Source organism: Podarcis melisellensis (assembly GCF_964234715.1).
Source record: "Podarcis melisellensis genome assembly, chromosome: 1".
NCBI lineage: Eukaryota > Metazoa > Chordata > Lepidosauria > Squamata > Lacertidae > Podarcis > Podarcis melisellensis.
The window spans coordinates 11,822,995-11,839,976 of NC_138528.1; the positions used below are offsets into that span (position 1 = coordinate 11,822,995).

General features: G+C 43.9%; 1 protein-coding gene and 1 long non-coding RNA gene across 5 annotated transcripts in view; one reads left to right on the forward strand and one right to left on the reverse strand.

Annotated features, from left to right (window-relative positions):
* Positions 1-16,982, reverse strand: part of LOC309373047 — a 145,473-nt gene that overhangs the window by 2,747 nt on the left and 125,744 nt on the right. The window lies entirely within an intron of this gene.
* On the forward strand, positions 1,811-12,933 carry CDCA4 (cell division cycle associated 4). 4 transcript variants are annotated; one of them, XM_081915375.1, is made up of 4 exons: positions 1,865-1,956; positions 3,804-3,847; positions 7,103-7,187; positions 9,721-12,933. In XM_081915375.1, the coding sequence occupies exons 3-4, from the start codon at positions 7,149-7,151 to the stop codon at positions 10,468-10,470; spliced, it is 789 nt and encodes a 262-aa protein (XP_081771501.1). In that variant the 5' UTR covers positions 1,865-1,956; positions 3,804-3,847; positions 7,103-7,148; the 3' UTR covers positions 10,471-12,933. The 4 variants fall into 4 exon arrangements, with proteins under 4 accessions (XP_081771500.1, XP_081771501.1, XP_081771503.1 ...); XM_081915374.1 differs by lacking the exon at positions 3,804-3,847 and having other exon boundaries at positions 1,811-1,956; XM_081915377.1 differs by lacking the exons at positions 1,865-1,956; positions 3,804-3,847 and adding an exon at positions 2,062-2,940.

The following is a 16,982-nucleotide window of genomic DNA, read 5'->3' on the forward strand; positions in this document are numbered from 1 at the left end:
ATGACCCGGAAAATGTCTCAGACAAACGCCGGCTCCCTCAGCCTATAGAACGAGATGAGCGCCACAACCCCAAGTAATCTGCGACTGGACCTAACGGTCAGGAGTACCTTTACCTTTACCTTTAAAGTTCTGGTATGCGCTTGAATACCTCCAGCAAAATACTGACAGTCTGGAGGCGACCTAAAACGTTGCAGCCATTTTCTTCTCTTTTGCTTTCACACTTTACAGAACCCCTTTATATTGAATATACAGGTACTCCACAGGGGAATTAGCATGAAACCAATGTGCAGATCTGAGAACCTCACATGCAGGTTTTGCTACCCTGCTTAGCTTTGCAAATACACTAGCAGTTTTATTGCTGCACCACTAGGATTAACCCTTGATTCTTGTAAACACCCACAGACAAGAGCACAAGGTAATGGATGGCTGATTCTGAAAGCAACCTCTGAGAAGAGGAAACAGAAAATAGGTAGATGAGTGGCACAAAGAAAGTCAGACGGGCAAAATGACTTAGTGACATTTTAACAGGTCACCAACAACGCTGAACACAAACCCCTTGATTCTGCCCCAATTACATAACCCCACTGCTTCTTTCTGTACCAGGGCAATTAAAGCTGAAAGGTTGCATGGTCAACACCAAAAGAGAGCAAGATGAAGATGATTATAATTTGTACACGATTTGTAGCAGAAAACTCATGGCATACAAGCAGTGCTTTTCTTCAGGGGGCACGCAGGGGTACACACACCCCTAAACATCTTGTGAATCTTTGTACTTTTGTCCATTTACTGTATTTATTTTCCCCGATTTGATCTATAAAATGGTGATTTTATTGAGTCAAAATGAGAGTACCCCTAAACATTTTTTAGGGGTGGAAGCACTGCATACCAAGCCTTCCTCTGTTTCCTATTGAGTGCTAACCATAGCTTGCTATGGCGTTAACAGGGGTGGGGGGCTTTAATTCAAATAAATTTCGGCACCCCCTATGTGCGTTTGCGCACACACACGCGCGCGCGCGCACACACACACAGCTGAGAGCCTCAATGGTGCCCTTCTGGAAGATTCCCCTGGCCTGGGGCAAAAAAAAACCTGTCTAGCCCACCCCATGGTTGCAGCCAGGATTTTTTTTGGGGGGGGCAGGCTTCATGATGGGGGGGCAGAACCTCAGTTAAGTATTTTTACTTGAGGGGGGCAGCTGCCCCTTGGCTACGCCTACGGCCCCTCCCCGGAGTTACCGTTCTGCATTAACAGCAACTATGGTTAGCACGTGGGCCAAAAAGGGTAGCCCATGGTATCTGAATTAAACCACAGTTTGCAGGTTCCGGATATCATAGTAAACCAGGGTCAACATTTAAAAGAAATCGAAGAGGCAGTCCACGGAAGTAACGCGTACGGCTGCAGCCCGAAGTTCGGCGAGGCTTACTCCCATGCAAACGCGCGCGGGATTCCCCTCCGAATCCTGCCCATCCTTTGGCAGGCGTTTGAAACTTCGCCTGCCTCCCGGCCAGCCACTTACAGGCGAGGGGCGGGGCTGGGTTCCATGGCAACGCCCTGCACCAATGCCCGGCCGAGGGCCCAAGAATGAGAAGGAAAGGCGGCTGGCGGGTGGGCGGGACTAATCGCCGTAGCGATCTCCACTCCCCCCCACACACACCAGCGCGAATGATCTCAGCGGAGAGCGTCTCCCCCGCTTCCCTCACGACCCAATGGGAAGGCCGAAGCCTGCGACGGGCGGTGCCGAAGGCCTCCCACGTGCCTCCTCCGCGCCAATAGCAATGCGGGAGGGGGAAGAAGGGGGCGTAGGCGACCGTTTCTTTGTGGGGTTTGACAATAAGATGGCGCAGGGGGGAAGGGGGAGGAGCTCCCGGGACCGTTGGCCCCGCCCCTTTCCTCTCAGGCGCGGAGCTCGTCGAGGCGGGAGCGGGAGCTCGTCAGGGGCAGGCGGCGCGGGCCGGCGGGTAAGAAGAGCCGGGCGGCGGGCTGGGCCGCGGAGGGGGCCGCTGGCCCCGGGTCGGTGACTCGCAGGAGGTGGGGGGGAGGAAGCGGCGGGGCCGGGCCGGCCGAGGAGGAAGAGCCCGCGGAGGGTCACGGAGCGGCGGCTCCAAAATGGCGGCCGAGGAGGACAGAATGAATCATCCCGCCCGCTTCCCCTGGCGCTCCGCAGAAGCAGCAGCCCCGTCGGGTCTTGCCCCACATGCGCTACTGCCCCGTCCGGCTTCTCTCCTCGCGAAGAAGCAGCAGCTTTTGCTATCCTCTCCTTCCACCCGCCTTGGCCCCGCTCCAGCAGCAGCCTCGCTCCCCGGCCGGAACCTGGCTCTACCTCCTTCGCCTCCTTTTCTTCGCCCCCCCCCCGCCGCCACATCATCCCCGTCTGAGCATCAGGAGTGGGGTCGGGGGGGGTGGCGGCGGCTGCAGCAGCTCCTGTTCCCCTTTCCCACTCGCGCCCCGAGCCCTTTTGAAACGCGCTCATCCCCCGCTTCCAGGCACATGCACGGGTGTTTCCACACCCACGCGGGTCCCTTTATGTTTCTTACATCTTGCCCACGTTTTCTCTTTTCTGCCCGCCCCCGCTGGAAAACCTCTGCTGCTCCTCTTTTTCTCTTCCTTTTTTCTAGTGCGGGAGGGGGGAGTAAGAGAAACATCATATACATACACACACATATCTATATCTCTCTCTATATATATCTATAGATAGATAGATCCCCCCTTTCATCCATAGATCTCAGGGCAGCTCGCAACACAATGTTTCTCTTGCTCTCCCCCTCCCCCACTAGGAAAAAAAATGCCCCGATTGAAACCTGGTCTCCTGGTCCCATCAAGCCCCACTTCCCAGCACCCCGCAAGTGTAGCGTGTTCCTTTCCTCCGACATGTGCACACGTACATGTGTACCTTTCTCGCAAGCAACCGTGGCATGTCTTCTTCACCCACCCATCAGTAATAGGTGGGTTGAAGCTTTGGAGGTGTATGGGTACAAACAGGAGTCCTTGGAAAGTTGGGTTCTCATATCTCTTAAGACAGCAGGGGGGGTGGGGGGGTGGTTCTCTTTTTTGGTAAGAGAAGGGTTAGGTGGTCTTGTATGTGGGATGTGTGTCTGATGATTTAGAATAAAGATGTGTCAGCATTTAACATCACCTACCTGCCTGACTCCTTTATATACCTTGACTGCTGTCCTTCATCTCCACTTTTGCCCTGCACCCTTTCTTGAATATTGCCTCTCAAAGCAAAGTGTAATATTATCTGTGTTCCTGCCTTTTTATCCTTACCTTTGACTTGAAATTCTTATATCCTCTTGGGCTTTTTCCTCACAGCCATTGCATGCTGTCTTCCCTATTGCCAAATAATTTTTCCCATAATTACGTCATCATATTTATCCATATATAGTTTTCATCTGAGACTTTCCATCTTTTGGAGCAGTTTCTCACTTCCCCATGAATTCTTCAGTTATCCTGTTCTTTTTGTCCTTTCTGTAACACCATATATTTGATTCTCTGGTCTACCTGATATTCTGAACTATCTTGAATATAATGCACTGTACTATCCCTTTTACAGAAACAGTTTACAACACAATTGTAAGAATGCTTATTCTAAAGTCAGTCCAAGGGGATTTGCTTATTAGTAATTGTGTTTAGGAGTACAACTTTAGTTTATTACAATTGTCCAAGGCAGAAGTTTTCAATTATCTAACTTCACAGTATTTGTTAATAATTCTGTTCTATTTGCCTAGATATCTTTCAGTTGTTCAACCCACATTTCAGTTGTTTTTATAGCCTTATAACATAGGACATTATTATTTCAATAATGCAGATAAGAGCCTGAAGCTGAATTGTTGGTTGCTTAAAGCGACTGAGGTAAGATTTGATATATGGGACTTCTCAGTTTTTAAGCCTGCTAGAAGGTTCAGACCTAAGGCGACTGAGGTAAGATTTGATGTGTGGGACTTCTCAGTTTTTAAGCCTGCTAGAAGGCACAGACTTTGATTAGCCAGAAGAACCCAGTTTATAGGGAGATACCTACCAGATCAGATCAGTCCATCTTAGTACAGTTGGATGCTTCCATTAATCCCACAAGCACAGAACAAAGGCAAAAATACACTGTTTCTATTCCAAGTTAGTGGTATTCAGTGTAATGCTGGCTACTTTTGGATACATTGCCAAAACATGGTTTTTAACATCAAAAGCACAAACCTAGCTGCACCTCTCCTCTGGGGCACCAGTGAGGAGAGAATTGGGTTGTTCTGCTTCTATTCTATATTAACCACAGTAGTGTATAGTCTGAACCCTGACAATGGTTAACTTTAACTATGTTTAATTAAAACAAGTTAGCTTGAATAAGCTGTGGCCTGAAGTCTGCATGTTTCCACTAACCATAGTTAAGATTGGCCACAGTCTGTCAGAGTTCAGATAAAATAGCAAGCTGTGGTTAATCCAAAATTAAATGTAAAGTTTCTAAACTCCAAATCAGAATGAAGAGGTATATGCGAGCCTGGGGGAGGCTAGGTTTGTTCTCTTATCTGTAAACTATTGGTTAACATTGTGTCCTAACCAACTATTGATAAGTATTCACCATGTGTTTGTCTAAACCCCTTCTATAGCCATCCTAAACCAATGAGCATCACCCATGTTTTGTGGCAGGGACCATGTTGCATGAAGTACTTTTTGTCTCTCTTACATCTACTACACATCAACTTTTATTAAATAAAACCTTGATTTATGAAGGGAAGGATTCTATTTGGTTTCACCACACAGTGCATGATTTCATCTGTTGCTCTTAGTTGTCTTTTTCTAAACCAAAAAGCTCCACACGTTAGCCTTTCCAAACATTGTCCCTGTACTTAATTTTGCAAGACGCTTCAACAAGCCTCCCTTTTTCATGTCTTGCTTATCACATTGTATTATAAGTTCACTCAGGGCTAGAAAAAGTTCTAGTCATTCAGTTGCCCTAGCACCCAGAAACTTGATCTTGGCAGCCCTGTGCATGACTTGTGCTTAACTTCATTTTAAAAACCTTAAAATAGTTTCCCAGCTGGACCAGCCCTTGCCACGTCACTTTGGTAACTATGTTATCCTCACATCCTACATAATCCAGTAATTTCTTAGCCTCTTGTGTCATCTTCCAATCCTTCTCATCTCATACATTGGACAGAGTTTTCATTACCATCCTGTACACAGAAACATTGTTTCCTGATTTTTATCTCTATATCTCACACCAGCATCCCACCCTGTCCATCCAACTTACTGCAGTCCGTAAAGTGCCACCTATTTTTCCTTACTGCAGTAACTTGAAAGAAACTAGTCTAGCTTTTACAGGTATATGGTGATTAAGTCCTAGAGACCTTAGCTGTCCAGGTCCCCACAGCCCATCTTGCATTTTATCACATATCATTCAGCAGATCACAGATAAGTCCTCTCAAATATCTTTCACAGTTACATTTAAATATGGTGACATCACCTGAGCCATTTTAAATTAAAACCTCTCCTATAGTTAGCTCTTGAATGAAGCACTTGGTATCCTATGCAGGGCACATTTGGAATGTTAATGCAATCTCAAAGTGCAGTACTGTGGATTTTTCTACTTTGGTAATCATGTTGTCTGCTCGTATTATGTGGGTGACTTGGATTCAATCCACAGCAACTATATATTTTTTGCAGGAAAAGGGAAATTGTAGAATAGCATCAATAAATATTAATAAGGTAGAGAAATGCAGATGAGTAAAGGGACAGGTATCTTGGCATGTAAAGAAGCAAATAATAAGCTTTGAAGCACAATAAATAAGTAACTGGTTCATACCCCATGTTTCAGAGATCCATGAACTATACATGAGCAGTAGCTAAAGGGATTATCTGGCTGCATCTAGCTGGTAGATTTTCATTCCCCATTAAGGGAGAAAGTACGGTAATTAGCAATTGTCGAACATACAACATATTTCCAAGGGACGCAGGTGGCACTGTGGTCTAAACCACAGAGCCTAGGACTTGCAGATCAGAAGGTGTGCAGTTCAAATCTCTGACGAAGTGAGCTCCCATTGTTCGGTCCCAGCTCCTGCCAACCTAGCAGTTCGAAAGCACGCCAAAAAGTGCAAGTAGATAAATAGGTACTGCTCCGGCGGGAAGGTCAATGGCGTTTCCGTGCGCTGCTCTGGTTTCGCCAGAAGCGGCTTATTCATGCTGGCCACATGACCCGGAAAAACTGTCTGCGGACAAACATCGGTTCCCTCTGCCAGTAAAGTGAGATAAGCGCCGCAACCCCAGAGTCATTCATGACTGGACTTAACTGTCAGGGGTCCTTTACCTTTTTACAACATATTTCCAGTCTCTGCAATATTGGTGAGTGGGCAGGGGGTCACCCAATGAAATTGATGACAGTAGATTCAGGACTGAAAGTACTGTATTAAAGGCTGTATTTTTAACATGTAATCTATTAATGCTTCACATTCATATGTTCTAACAAGAACATTAAAAAATTGAAAATATTACTAAAATTAGCAGTAGAAGTGAATTCCTTTACCCTGGGATACCACAGCTGGAGTTGAGGGTATTGGACAATAAGTACCAGCCTTGTTGACAATGATACTGTACTAGCTGCTAGCTCCTACTGTTGCTATGTGAGACAAGCATGAGTGAATTGACAGTTTCTAATTATAAGGTCACCTACCATTGAAGTCCGTGTCTGTATTCAAATCAAGTATTTTGAAATCACATCCCTAATTAATAACAATAGGTGCCCTTAGACAAGCGTGGGCCGCCACCAATGCTTTATCCTTCACCACCACCCATCTAAAATGTGGGAATAATACTGATCTTTCCTGCTGGGTGTTTGCAAGGATTGCAACACTGTAATATATGTGAAATGCTTTGAATGCTTGGAAGCGCTACATAAATGTTTCAAGTTTCATCAGCCATAGCTGCAGGGGCTGATTTGGGAGGTTTCCTGCATACTTTCTGCGAGCCTAGTTTTCACTTCACGTTATTTTGTCAAATGGGAGAGAGAATGCATATGGGAAGAGAGGAAATAAGTTTGCTTTGAAAATGTTTCTATCATATTTTCTGTGAATTTTCTTTCTAACTGACGGAATGCATATTTATTTTTTCGCCTGCTGCTCTCAGGTAGGTGGTGCTAGAACACTTGCTGTATGGAATCTTGCTCTGTAATATGGGGGAAGAGGAAGGACTGCATCAGACACAATTATTGGTAAGTACGGTAACTTGTGGATTAAAGTTTGTCTGGTAAGCATTACTGGACTTAGTAAGTGCTCTCAAGTCACAAGGTGCAGGGACTCAAGGAAATGGGAATTTAATGGGTTAAATAGTTACTTGTGATAATCTCTGTCACCATATATGTCTTGACTTTAGTAGTCTTGTATTTGAAGTAGCCCTGAATTCAGGTTGGTCATAATGCACTCAGCTCTGACTTGCCCTGGTTTTTCTCTTCTATATAATATGCATGGAAGGAAATCTTCTTTTTCTGTTTCACTGGAAAAGGAAGACAAGAGAGTATGGTAGGGGTGAAATTAGAAGTCTCCTGTAATGGTAGAATTGGAGGGTGCATATTGCTAAACAAAATCACAATAGTCGCTGGATCCATGTGGTGGCAGAAATCTGTCCATATCTTCTCATTACAACCAACAGATATGTGGGATGAGTTGATTTTGAGAAAAAGGTAGTGATTATCTTTGGCTCTATGATCTCTCATCTTGCTTGACTCTCAGGCTTGCCAGTCCCCATTTCCCCTATGGTTTTGCAGTTGCCCTTGAACTGGGCAAACTGATTTGCCCAAATTATTTTGCCTTTTTCGGATATACCCTCAAACCCTGGTTTGATTAGTTCATGAAGTCTGATTGAATTGAGCATGTGGGCCTGAGAATTGGGAATGAACAGGCTCTGTGCCACCAACTTTGTCTTTTGGTGCACTCATCTGGAACACACTTATCTAGCCTTACTTTGGATGTATTCCCTCACCTCCAATGTCTGGGGGACATGTCTACTCAGCTATTGTGAGAATAGTTTTGTTGTGGCGCCGTGATGAGCATTCCCTTCCATGGTGGATTTCTGCCAGAACAACCACCATAAGACACAACTTCAAGTCACCAGAGGCAAGACCAAGAGGGACGCTGCTTTATTTGTAGCAGCATATTGATATTTAGAGTTGGCAGGATGAGTTTGAAAGAGAAGAACAGAAAACCATTGTTTATTAGAATCATAGAATGTAGAGTTGGAAGGGACCACAAGGGTCATCTAGTCCAATGTCCTGCAATTCAGGATTATTTTGCCCGATGTGAGTCTTGAACCCACAAGCCTGCTACCGACTGAGATGTTTGTAGTTCCTAAGTGGGTCAGAGAGCTGCTTGTTCTCTTGCAGTCTTGCTTCTTGTTAAACTAACAGGAAGACGAAAGCATTCGCACAAGTATTTGTTTCCTACGGAAGGGGCTACAGCTCAGTATTGCTTTGCATGCAGAAAGTCCCAACATCTCCAGCTGTGGCAGAGAGAGATTTGTGTCTGAAAACCTAGAGACTCACTACCAGTCAGTGTACAGAATGCTGAGCTATACCAATGGTCTGTCCATTTCATATGTTTAAAACCTTGCTTGTGTTGAACCTCAAGGAAATGGTGCTAAATGTGATTGAGACTGTGATTCCTAGCAAATTTACCTGACACATTTAAGAACCTCCTTTTTCCGCATTGCAAACAGCAACAGGAGCTTTTCGACATCTCCAGATAATCCAGATTATCTGGATGAGGGTAAATAAAATGAAGCTTAGTCCAGGCTATGGAGATTTTTATGATAAGCAGCACAGAAATCAAGAAATAGGTAGGCTGCCACTTCTAGGAAGAGTCATGCTCTCCCTGAAAAAGCAGATTGGAAACTTGAGGGTGCTTATAGACTTGGTTCTGCATCTTGTTGCTGAAATGGCACCACCAGTTTTGGTTGGTCTGCCAACTGCAGACTTCTTTAAAAATAATTGTCTGACGGCTAGACTGTAGCCATTGGCCTATGCCTGGCTTGGAGTCCAGGATCCCTTAGGGAGCACTTGAATCTCTCCCCCCCCCCCCATGGATGTGACAAACAGGATTTAGCTCTGCTCCTTATGACCATCTTCCTTTCTCAACAGTAGTATCTGTGCTCTGTAGCACTTTCCATAGGCAGACTCACAGGGCTCCTATGGTCTTTAGGGAATCTTTTGAAAACCCCTCTCATTCTGAATTGTAAATATTGTGATGTTGTATGTTGATTCTTTCCATACCAAGAAAAAGAAATATAGAATCAGCTTGTATTAGCTACCCTCTCATGCAGAGATGCTCTTCTCTGGTGCCAGGATGTCTGAACGTACCTTGTAGCTAAATAATTCAGAACATTTATTTACTGGTCCCAGGTTAATTGTCCTGGAATAGAGTGGCTGTGCACAAGCTATCTCATAAAGACAGTACCTATTCTGTATTGATCGAATGTTAGGTGTGTGCGAATCACATTTGAAAATGATTTTAACTCACGTTTTATTTAATAAGAGGAACCTGCAGATTAGTCACTTGTCAAAAGCTGGTTTCACCTGGGGTGCCATTGATATTACTTTGTGTCAAATGCCGAGTTTAATTTCCAGGGTACAGACTAAAGGAATGCCTTATTAATCTCAGTTTTGTAATAAAGCTGTTTGATTTTAAATATAAAACCTTAGAAGACAAGCTCTGGATTTGTTATCTAATAGCATCTTGCTCTGTTTTCAACAGGACACAATGTTTGTACGTGGACTGAAGAGGAAATGTATTGATGGAGAGGAAGATATTGAAGGAACTTTAGCTGGTTTTAAAGCCATTCCTTCATATAACCTGCAGCGCCAGTCACTACTAGACATGTCTTTGGTTAAACTTCAGCTCTGCCACATGCTTGTTGAACCTAATCTGTATCGTTCAGTACTTATAGCCAATACAGTACGGCAGATTCAAGAGGAAATGACCCAAGACGGAACTTGGCAGATGATAAATGCACAGAGTACAGGACCAACCTCTCTTGATCGGCTGGTTTCAACAGATATTCTCTGTCGGTCTTCGAAGGAGCAAGCTGAAGAAAAGCTTGTTCAAGGTTATAGTGGCTTCTCAAAAGACTTTGAAGACGCGCAGTCAGAAGAGAGTTCAGAAATCTTAAGACCTGCTCCACTACAAGCTCCCAGAAACCTGCAGAGTAATGTGTGGGACATGGAGAGCCCTCCAGAAAATAGAGGAAACTTCCACAAGTCATTGGATCAAATATTTGAAACCTTAGAAACAAAAACTCCTGACTCGGTTGAAGATCTCTTTTCAGAAGTCGACAGTTCCTATTACAATCTAGACACAGTATTAACGGGAATGATGGGCAGTACAAAAATGGGACACTGTGATGTACTTGAAACTTTTCCTCAAGCAGCCACAAATTCTAACTCTAACTGTAAATCTGACCTTAATGAGCTTGATCATTTTGTGGAGATTCTTGTTGAATCTTGAGACAAAGAGTGAAGGAGACATCCTTTAAAGAAGCCAGATCCCGAGTAGTGAAACTTCCAAATAGTTTATCTTCTCAAAGCTGCACATGATCTTCCAAAAAAGAAAAAAAAAGAAAAAGAAAAGCACTTCATTTTGCAAAGTTGTGTTAATGTCTAAAGTTAACCTGCAACTTGTAGTGTTTGAACTTTCCATATTTTCAGCAGCCACAATTCAGGGAGGTATTCTAGGCACATCAACCAGTTGCCAGCCTACTGATCTTGAAACCTTGTGACACCCCTATGCCATGCCACAAACTGCGCTAGGAACTTCCTGGGGTTTCAGTCGTGGCTTCTCATGTCAAAAGACCCCTGGGTGCACAAGGTTAGTCACACCATTTCTCTGTCCTGAACCCATAAATTCCCCAGGCTGCCTCCTCGGGGCTCAACACCAGATCATTTTCCTAATTCCTTCTAGTATTTAGAAGGAGCGTAAAATGGTATAGCAAGATTCCTCCTCCCTCGACCATCTCATCCTCCCCTGTAAGGTGCAAGTGCAAGATAGATTCCAGCCCTCAGCATGCAAAAGGTGGGCTGTAAGGCCTCTGCTTAAGTTGAAGCCCATATTTTATCTAGGCTGGGAACCTTCCACCAATCCTTTGCATTTGCTTTTGCTGGTTTAATCATATGACTTTAGTGGACTACTTTTGAAGTAATTGGCCTGAGGACCAAAGGTTTGGTTTACCCTTCCCACTCCTTTATCCCAAGTAAATACTTCACAGACTTCTTTACATTTATTTGCCGTATAAGCTCTTGGAAGAGCCAAAAAAGCAGCGGTGCCCATTATCCTAGCTAGCTTTCTCTGTCATTCTTTCTTTTCTGTTTTTAAATAGTTAATAGTTTTGAAAAAAAAATGTTTATCAGTATTCAGAACCTTTCAGCTATTTTCTGAAGATATATTTTTGCTATAAATCTTCTGCCAACTGCTTATTTAAAACCTGAAATATTTGCAGTTGTATTTTTTTAAATCACTTTGAAAAAGGGATTTTTTTTTCTCCATACCGTGGGCCTCTCTCCACAGCTCAGCAGAAGTGTGTAAATATCTGACTTCTTAAGGTAGGAGCAGTTGACAGCAATCAGTCTTGGGAATACTATGAAAAGCAGCTTTCTCCAATCTAGTGCTCCCCAGACATTTTTTACTTGCAGGCGTTTTAGATTTTAACTGCCATTAGCCCCAGTCAACACAACCATGTTGGCTGGGGCTAATGGAAGCTGCAGTCCTAAACATCTGGAGAGCAGCAAGTTGAAGAAGGTTGGAGTAAAGAGTTAAGTTAGTTTTGACATGTGAACATCGGAGGAGGAGCATTCATCAGGCTGCAGGAGCTCTTGGTGCCTAAGTTCAAGCCATGTTTTTGTTACCTTCAAGCATAAATTATGTGGGTTTTATTTATAAGTATTTATATGTTTGTGTCATCAAGTGAATTATTTGGCTGAAGTTTACCATCCTACTTCTCTGTGTTTGGGGGGAAAACACCCCCTTCACCTTGCACTAATTACTACAAGACTGTTACAGAGGCCTTTCAAGAGTGTTCTCCAAACTTAACTTGCTCCACTCATGCCAAGTGTGAATAATGCGTTCAGCTGAGTCATGATTAACATGTTACCATAGCAGGGTAACATTGAAGAAAAAGATGAAATTGTTTGAGTGCTTATGAATTGTCTTAACTCCTAGAAGCGGTTTCCAGTGAGAGGGTGTGTTATATGTGATAACCTTTGCAATACAATTGCCCAACTTTTGCCTTGGTAAACTGGTAATACAGGAAACAATACTGCGTTGTGGGAAAATAGAAAGCGCTGTGAGTACTTTGATTATTTTGAAAAAAAAAAGTTTCATTTAACAGTTAAAGGAGTATATCTGCCACCTGACAAAGCAATTTTAGCTACCTTGCATCTGTTTGCATAGATCAATGGAATTGTTGCTTTTTAAAACTCATGTTGATTTCTGAAGCTGTGACACTGTATGCAAAAGACACATGTCAAAATGTTGGACGCCTTATCTCCCAGCAAAGAGTTGTAATATCTTTGCAATGGGAATCACCATAGCCCTCAAAGCCAATATGGCTGCGCACCATGCACAACCCGAACAACTCTTTCAAAGCATAAAGATCCTTGTCATTGTGTATGTATAGCTAAATGTCTTTGTCTTAGTTTAGGTTGCAATTTGAAACCACTTTGCATAAGTAGCCCCTCCTGAGGTTAATGGGGCTGCTTTCAAGGAAGTGGTTTCATGATTGCAGCCTTAATAATTTAAGTGCTTTTGAAGCACCTGATTTGAAAACAGCAGTGTATGTTTTCCAGACCTGGCAGGTAGATGCCTATTTCTGTAACTCAGTTTTTTGTGCCAGATCATGCAGTTTGTAAGGGGAAACTTTCTAATGCATTTGAAAGTGATTAATGTCTTTTTATATTAAAGTTGAATATGAAGTGACTACTTTGCTTAGTAGGTTCTTTTCAATCTGGATAAATTCTGTGCCTGTTGGTAACTTGTACTTAAAGAACTGGACTCATGAAATTGCTTCATCGGTGCCAATTGAAGGGTCATCTTAAACTGGAAAATCCATCGCCATTTATTACCAGTAATCAACCCCCTGCAATGCAGGCATAAACAGATGTCCCATGGGGTGCAGCTGATGAATGGCAAACAGATTTAATTGGTTGGTCCATAATAGTATGTTTGAAAATGCCAATTTCCAGCATTGCAGGTACCTTCCATTCCCCCTCATAGCCCTACCTTTACTTTAGCCACTGCCTCTTCTCTCGACACCTGCTCAATATTTCCTTTTTTCTTGATTATACCTCAGGGATGAGGAATCTACAGGTGTCAGATCAGGGATGATGGGAGCTGTGAGCTTTCAGATGTGTTGACCTGCAAGTTGTTCATCTAAGTTTTTGCTCTCACTTGAATTTTGGCATGTGCCTGGGAGCCCAACACTTTTATGTGTGAATGCTTGTTTAAGATGACAGCTACCAGGAGGAGTTGGCCATATTTAGCCAGTTGGAATAAAAAACACAGCTCTTGCAGCTGATCAGACTCCAATCAATGAAAGTGTATGCCACAATAACTTAAAACAGGCATAGGCAAACTCCAGCTCTCCAGATGTTTGGGACTACAATTCCCATCATCTCTGACCACTGGTCCTGTTAGCTAGGGATGATGGGAACTGTAGTCCCAAACATCTGGAGGGCCGGAGTTTGCCTTTGCCTGACTTAAAAGCTAAGGTGAGACCCCCAACATTTACTTGGTGTGTGTACACTTAAGTGCATTAAATAGCAGCACTATATAATTTTTGGAAAAGATGGCTAAAGCAACTATGAAAGCAGTAGACTTACGTCATCTGAAAACTAGCCACTCCAACATATCAGAGGGGCTCAATAGTTGTCCTGGGAGAGCAGGAAACTGCTCAAGTGGTGCAAAGGAGGTTTTGCTGGTGGTCTGCACTACAAGAGCAGAGCTACTATTCAGGGTCTACCACCAGCCTTGCAAGATACACTGCCACCACTACTGTCCAGCCAGCCTGGGACAGGAGACTCTCAGACCTTAGCAGACACCCCTAAGACACTAGAGAAATGGCATGGCTCTTTACTCCTTGAGCCTCAGGATCACTAACTTAACAGCAAGTGACCAGGAACTTAGGAACTGCGTTCGCTACAAAGCTTTCACCCAAATAGACACACGCCAATTTTAAATGAAGTGGATTAATAAGAAATAACTAAACGATAGCATAAAATGGGATCAAAATTCTTGTAAAAACTACAGTTAGAAAATCCAATTGTCAAAGCAGCTTGGAATTGTAAACCAGAGCAAAATAGCAAAGCTAATTTAGTCTTACTCTATACATACTGCCAAGCATTGAGGCTACCAGATATAACCCATGGCAAGTATGAATTCACTGGTGCTTGGGGTGTTACTAGGGTTTAATAAATCTGGTGGGGGGCGGCACATTGTGCTTCTCCTGGGATAGTTTGTCCAGCTGTAGTCCCCATTCTGCGCTCAGCTCTCACCTGTAGCTCCTAGAAGCTGTCAGCATGCAACAATGGCCACACTCCAGGAAACGGCTTTTGACTAGCCAGCTAAACTAGGTGAGGGGGGTCTCAAACCCTTGGTGAGTTATGGACTTTCCCTGCATGCCAAGACTGCTAATGCAGTAAAAACATGAGAGGCGGCAGCACTTGCGAGTTACAGGTCTCTGAAGCCACGGCAGGCGCAGTGATACTCCAATGGTTTGACTTCGCCCCCCAGAGGCTCACTCCATTGTTTTTCGAGACGGGCGGATGCCAACAATAGTAAAAAATAAATATATTAAAACTGGTGAATGCCCTGAACTAATCCAAAGGCTAGAATCTCCTGGTACTTTTGTTTTCCTGCTTCCCAATCACCAAGCCTCTTCTCCTGCCCTTAAAACACAGGAGCTTTAACTTGACAAGATCATTCTAATTGCAAAGAAGCAAATCTCTGTCCGAATGCCACCTTTAACTCAGATGCCTAAGCAAGGGGACAATTGTCTCGACACCCTCTTTTCCACCCATTACGAATTGCCACCCAACACACTTGAAGCTGATTTTGGGAAGTCATGAAAAGGCAAGGCATGGACAGCTGCCCTTACTGTTGCTGAACTGTTCCTTCCAAAGAAGGGCGAGAGAAAATTGTGAGATTTTTCTATCCCAAATACCAAAATAACCTGGCTGGCCTTTTGCAGTAGGCACCTTGACTTGCACAGCAGGTGGGAGACAGAGAGGGAGACAGCACACTATTTGCTGCTCTGCCTCAAGCAGCAAAACGCCTTGGTCACACCCTGGTGGCTTTTGCTGCAGGTTTCCAAATGTTGTTTGTTTGCAACCCGGGGTAGGGAGCAGGGAGTGGCTCTGATTGGGAGCAGAGAAATGATTGACAGAGAAAGATGAAGCAACTCCTCTGTGCTGCTGTTCTACTCCAAGTTGCTGTCTCTCCCGTGATGCTTTTGCAGCAAAGAAGGAAGCCACTGGGCTTTTTATAGAATCGTAGAATGATGGAGTTGGAAGGGATCTAGTCCAACCCCCTGCAATGAAGGAATCCCAGCTAAAGCATCCATGACAGATGACTATCCAACCTCTGCCTAGAAACCTCACAGGATGGAGAGTCCGCCACCTCCCGAGAGAGACTTTTCCATTGTCGAACAGCTCTTACTGTCAGAAAGTTTTTTCTGTATGTCTAGTTGGAATCTCCTTTCTTGTAACTTGAAGCCATTGGTTCGAGTCCTACCCTCCAGAGCAGGAGAAAACTAGTTAGCTCCATCCTCTCATATCTCCTCTCAGTCTCCTCTTTTCCAGGCTAAACATACCCAGCTCCAACTGATTCTCATAAGGCTTGGTTTCCAGACCCCGGATCATCTTGGTTGCCCTCCTCTACACGCATCCCAGCTTGTCAACATCCTCCTTAAATTGTACTGCCCAGAATTGGACACAGTACTCCAGATGTGGTCTGACCAAGACTGAATAGAGCGGTGCCATTGCTTCCCTTGACTTCGACACTGGGCTTCTGTGGGTGCAGCTTAGAACAGCATTAGCTTTTTTTGCTACTGCAAAGCCAGTTGCCCAGTAAGACCCCTAGATCCTTTTCACATGTAAGCCAGGAGTTCTGCATCTTATATTTCTGCAGCTGGTTACTCCTGCCTAAGTGCAGAACCTCACAGTACATTTGTCCCAATGGAAATTCATTTTGTTAACTTGCGCCCAGTTCTCCAATCTGTTAAGGTCATTTTGAATTCTGATTCTGTCTTCTGCAGCATTAGCTACCCCTCCCAGTTTGCTGTCATCTGCAAATTTGATGAGCATCCCCTCAATTCCTTCATCCAAATCGTTCATGAAGATGTTGAACAACAGCGGGCCCAGGAAAGCCCGCGTCACTTTTCCCCGGGATGATGAGGAACCATTAACAAGTATTCTTTGGGTTCAGTCAGTCAACCAGCTACAAATCCACCTAACAGTTACCAGTACCTCATTATTACAAGAGTTTGCATGTACCATGTAGCTAAGTTTCTCAGCATCCCTGGCCAGAACCAAGGAATAAGGTTTTGTACTAGACTACACCATTTAAAAGTGCAGGAGGGAATATACAACACACACACACACACACACACACACACACACGGTTATTTATTTAAGTTGTCCCTCTGTACAGAAAATCATTTTTTTGGTATGGGGTGTTCAAAAACACACGTGCACATAGATACCTATGCAGCCTTCAATGGGTACAGCAAAGAGAAAGGCGCTTTTGCTTTTTATATGATCTAGACTTTAAAGCTCTGTGGTGCATAGGAGTGTTTAATGCAAAAGGTTAATTATGAGCAGCTCCCATTGAGTACGTAAAACTGGAACGACTGTTGCTTAGCAGTGATTTACTCTGAGTCACAGCATTGTTTAATTATTGACTTGACTTATTCTCCACCGATTTCAAAAGTGCACATGCATTTTTTTAAAAAACAGGCATAACCATTTTTG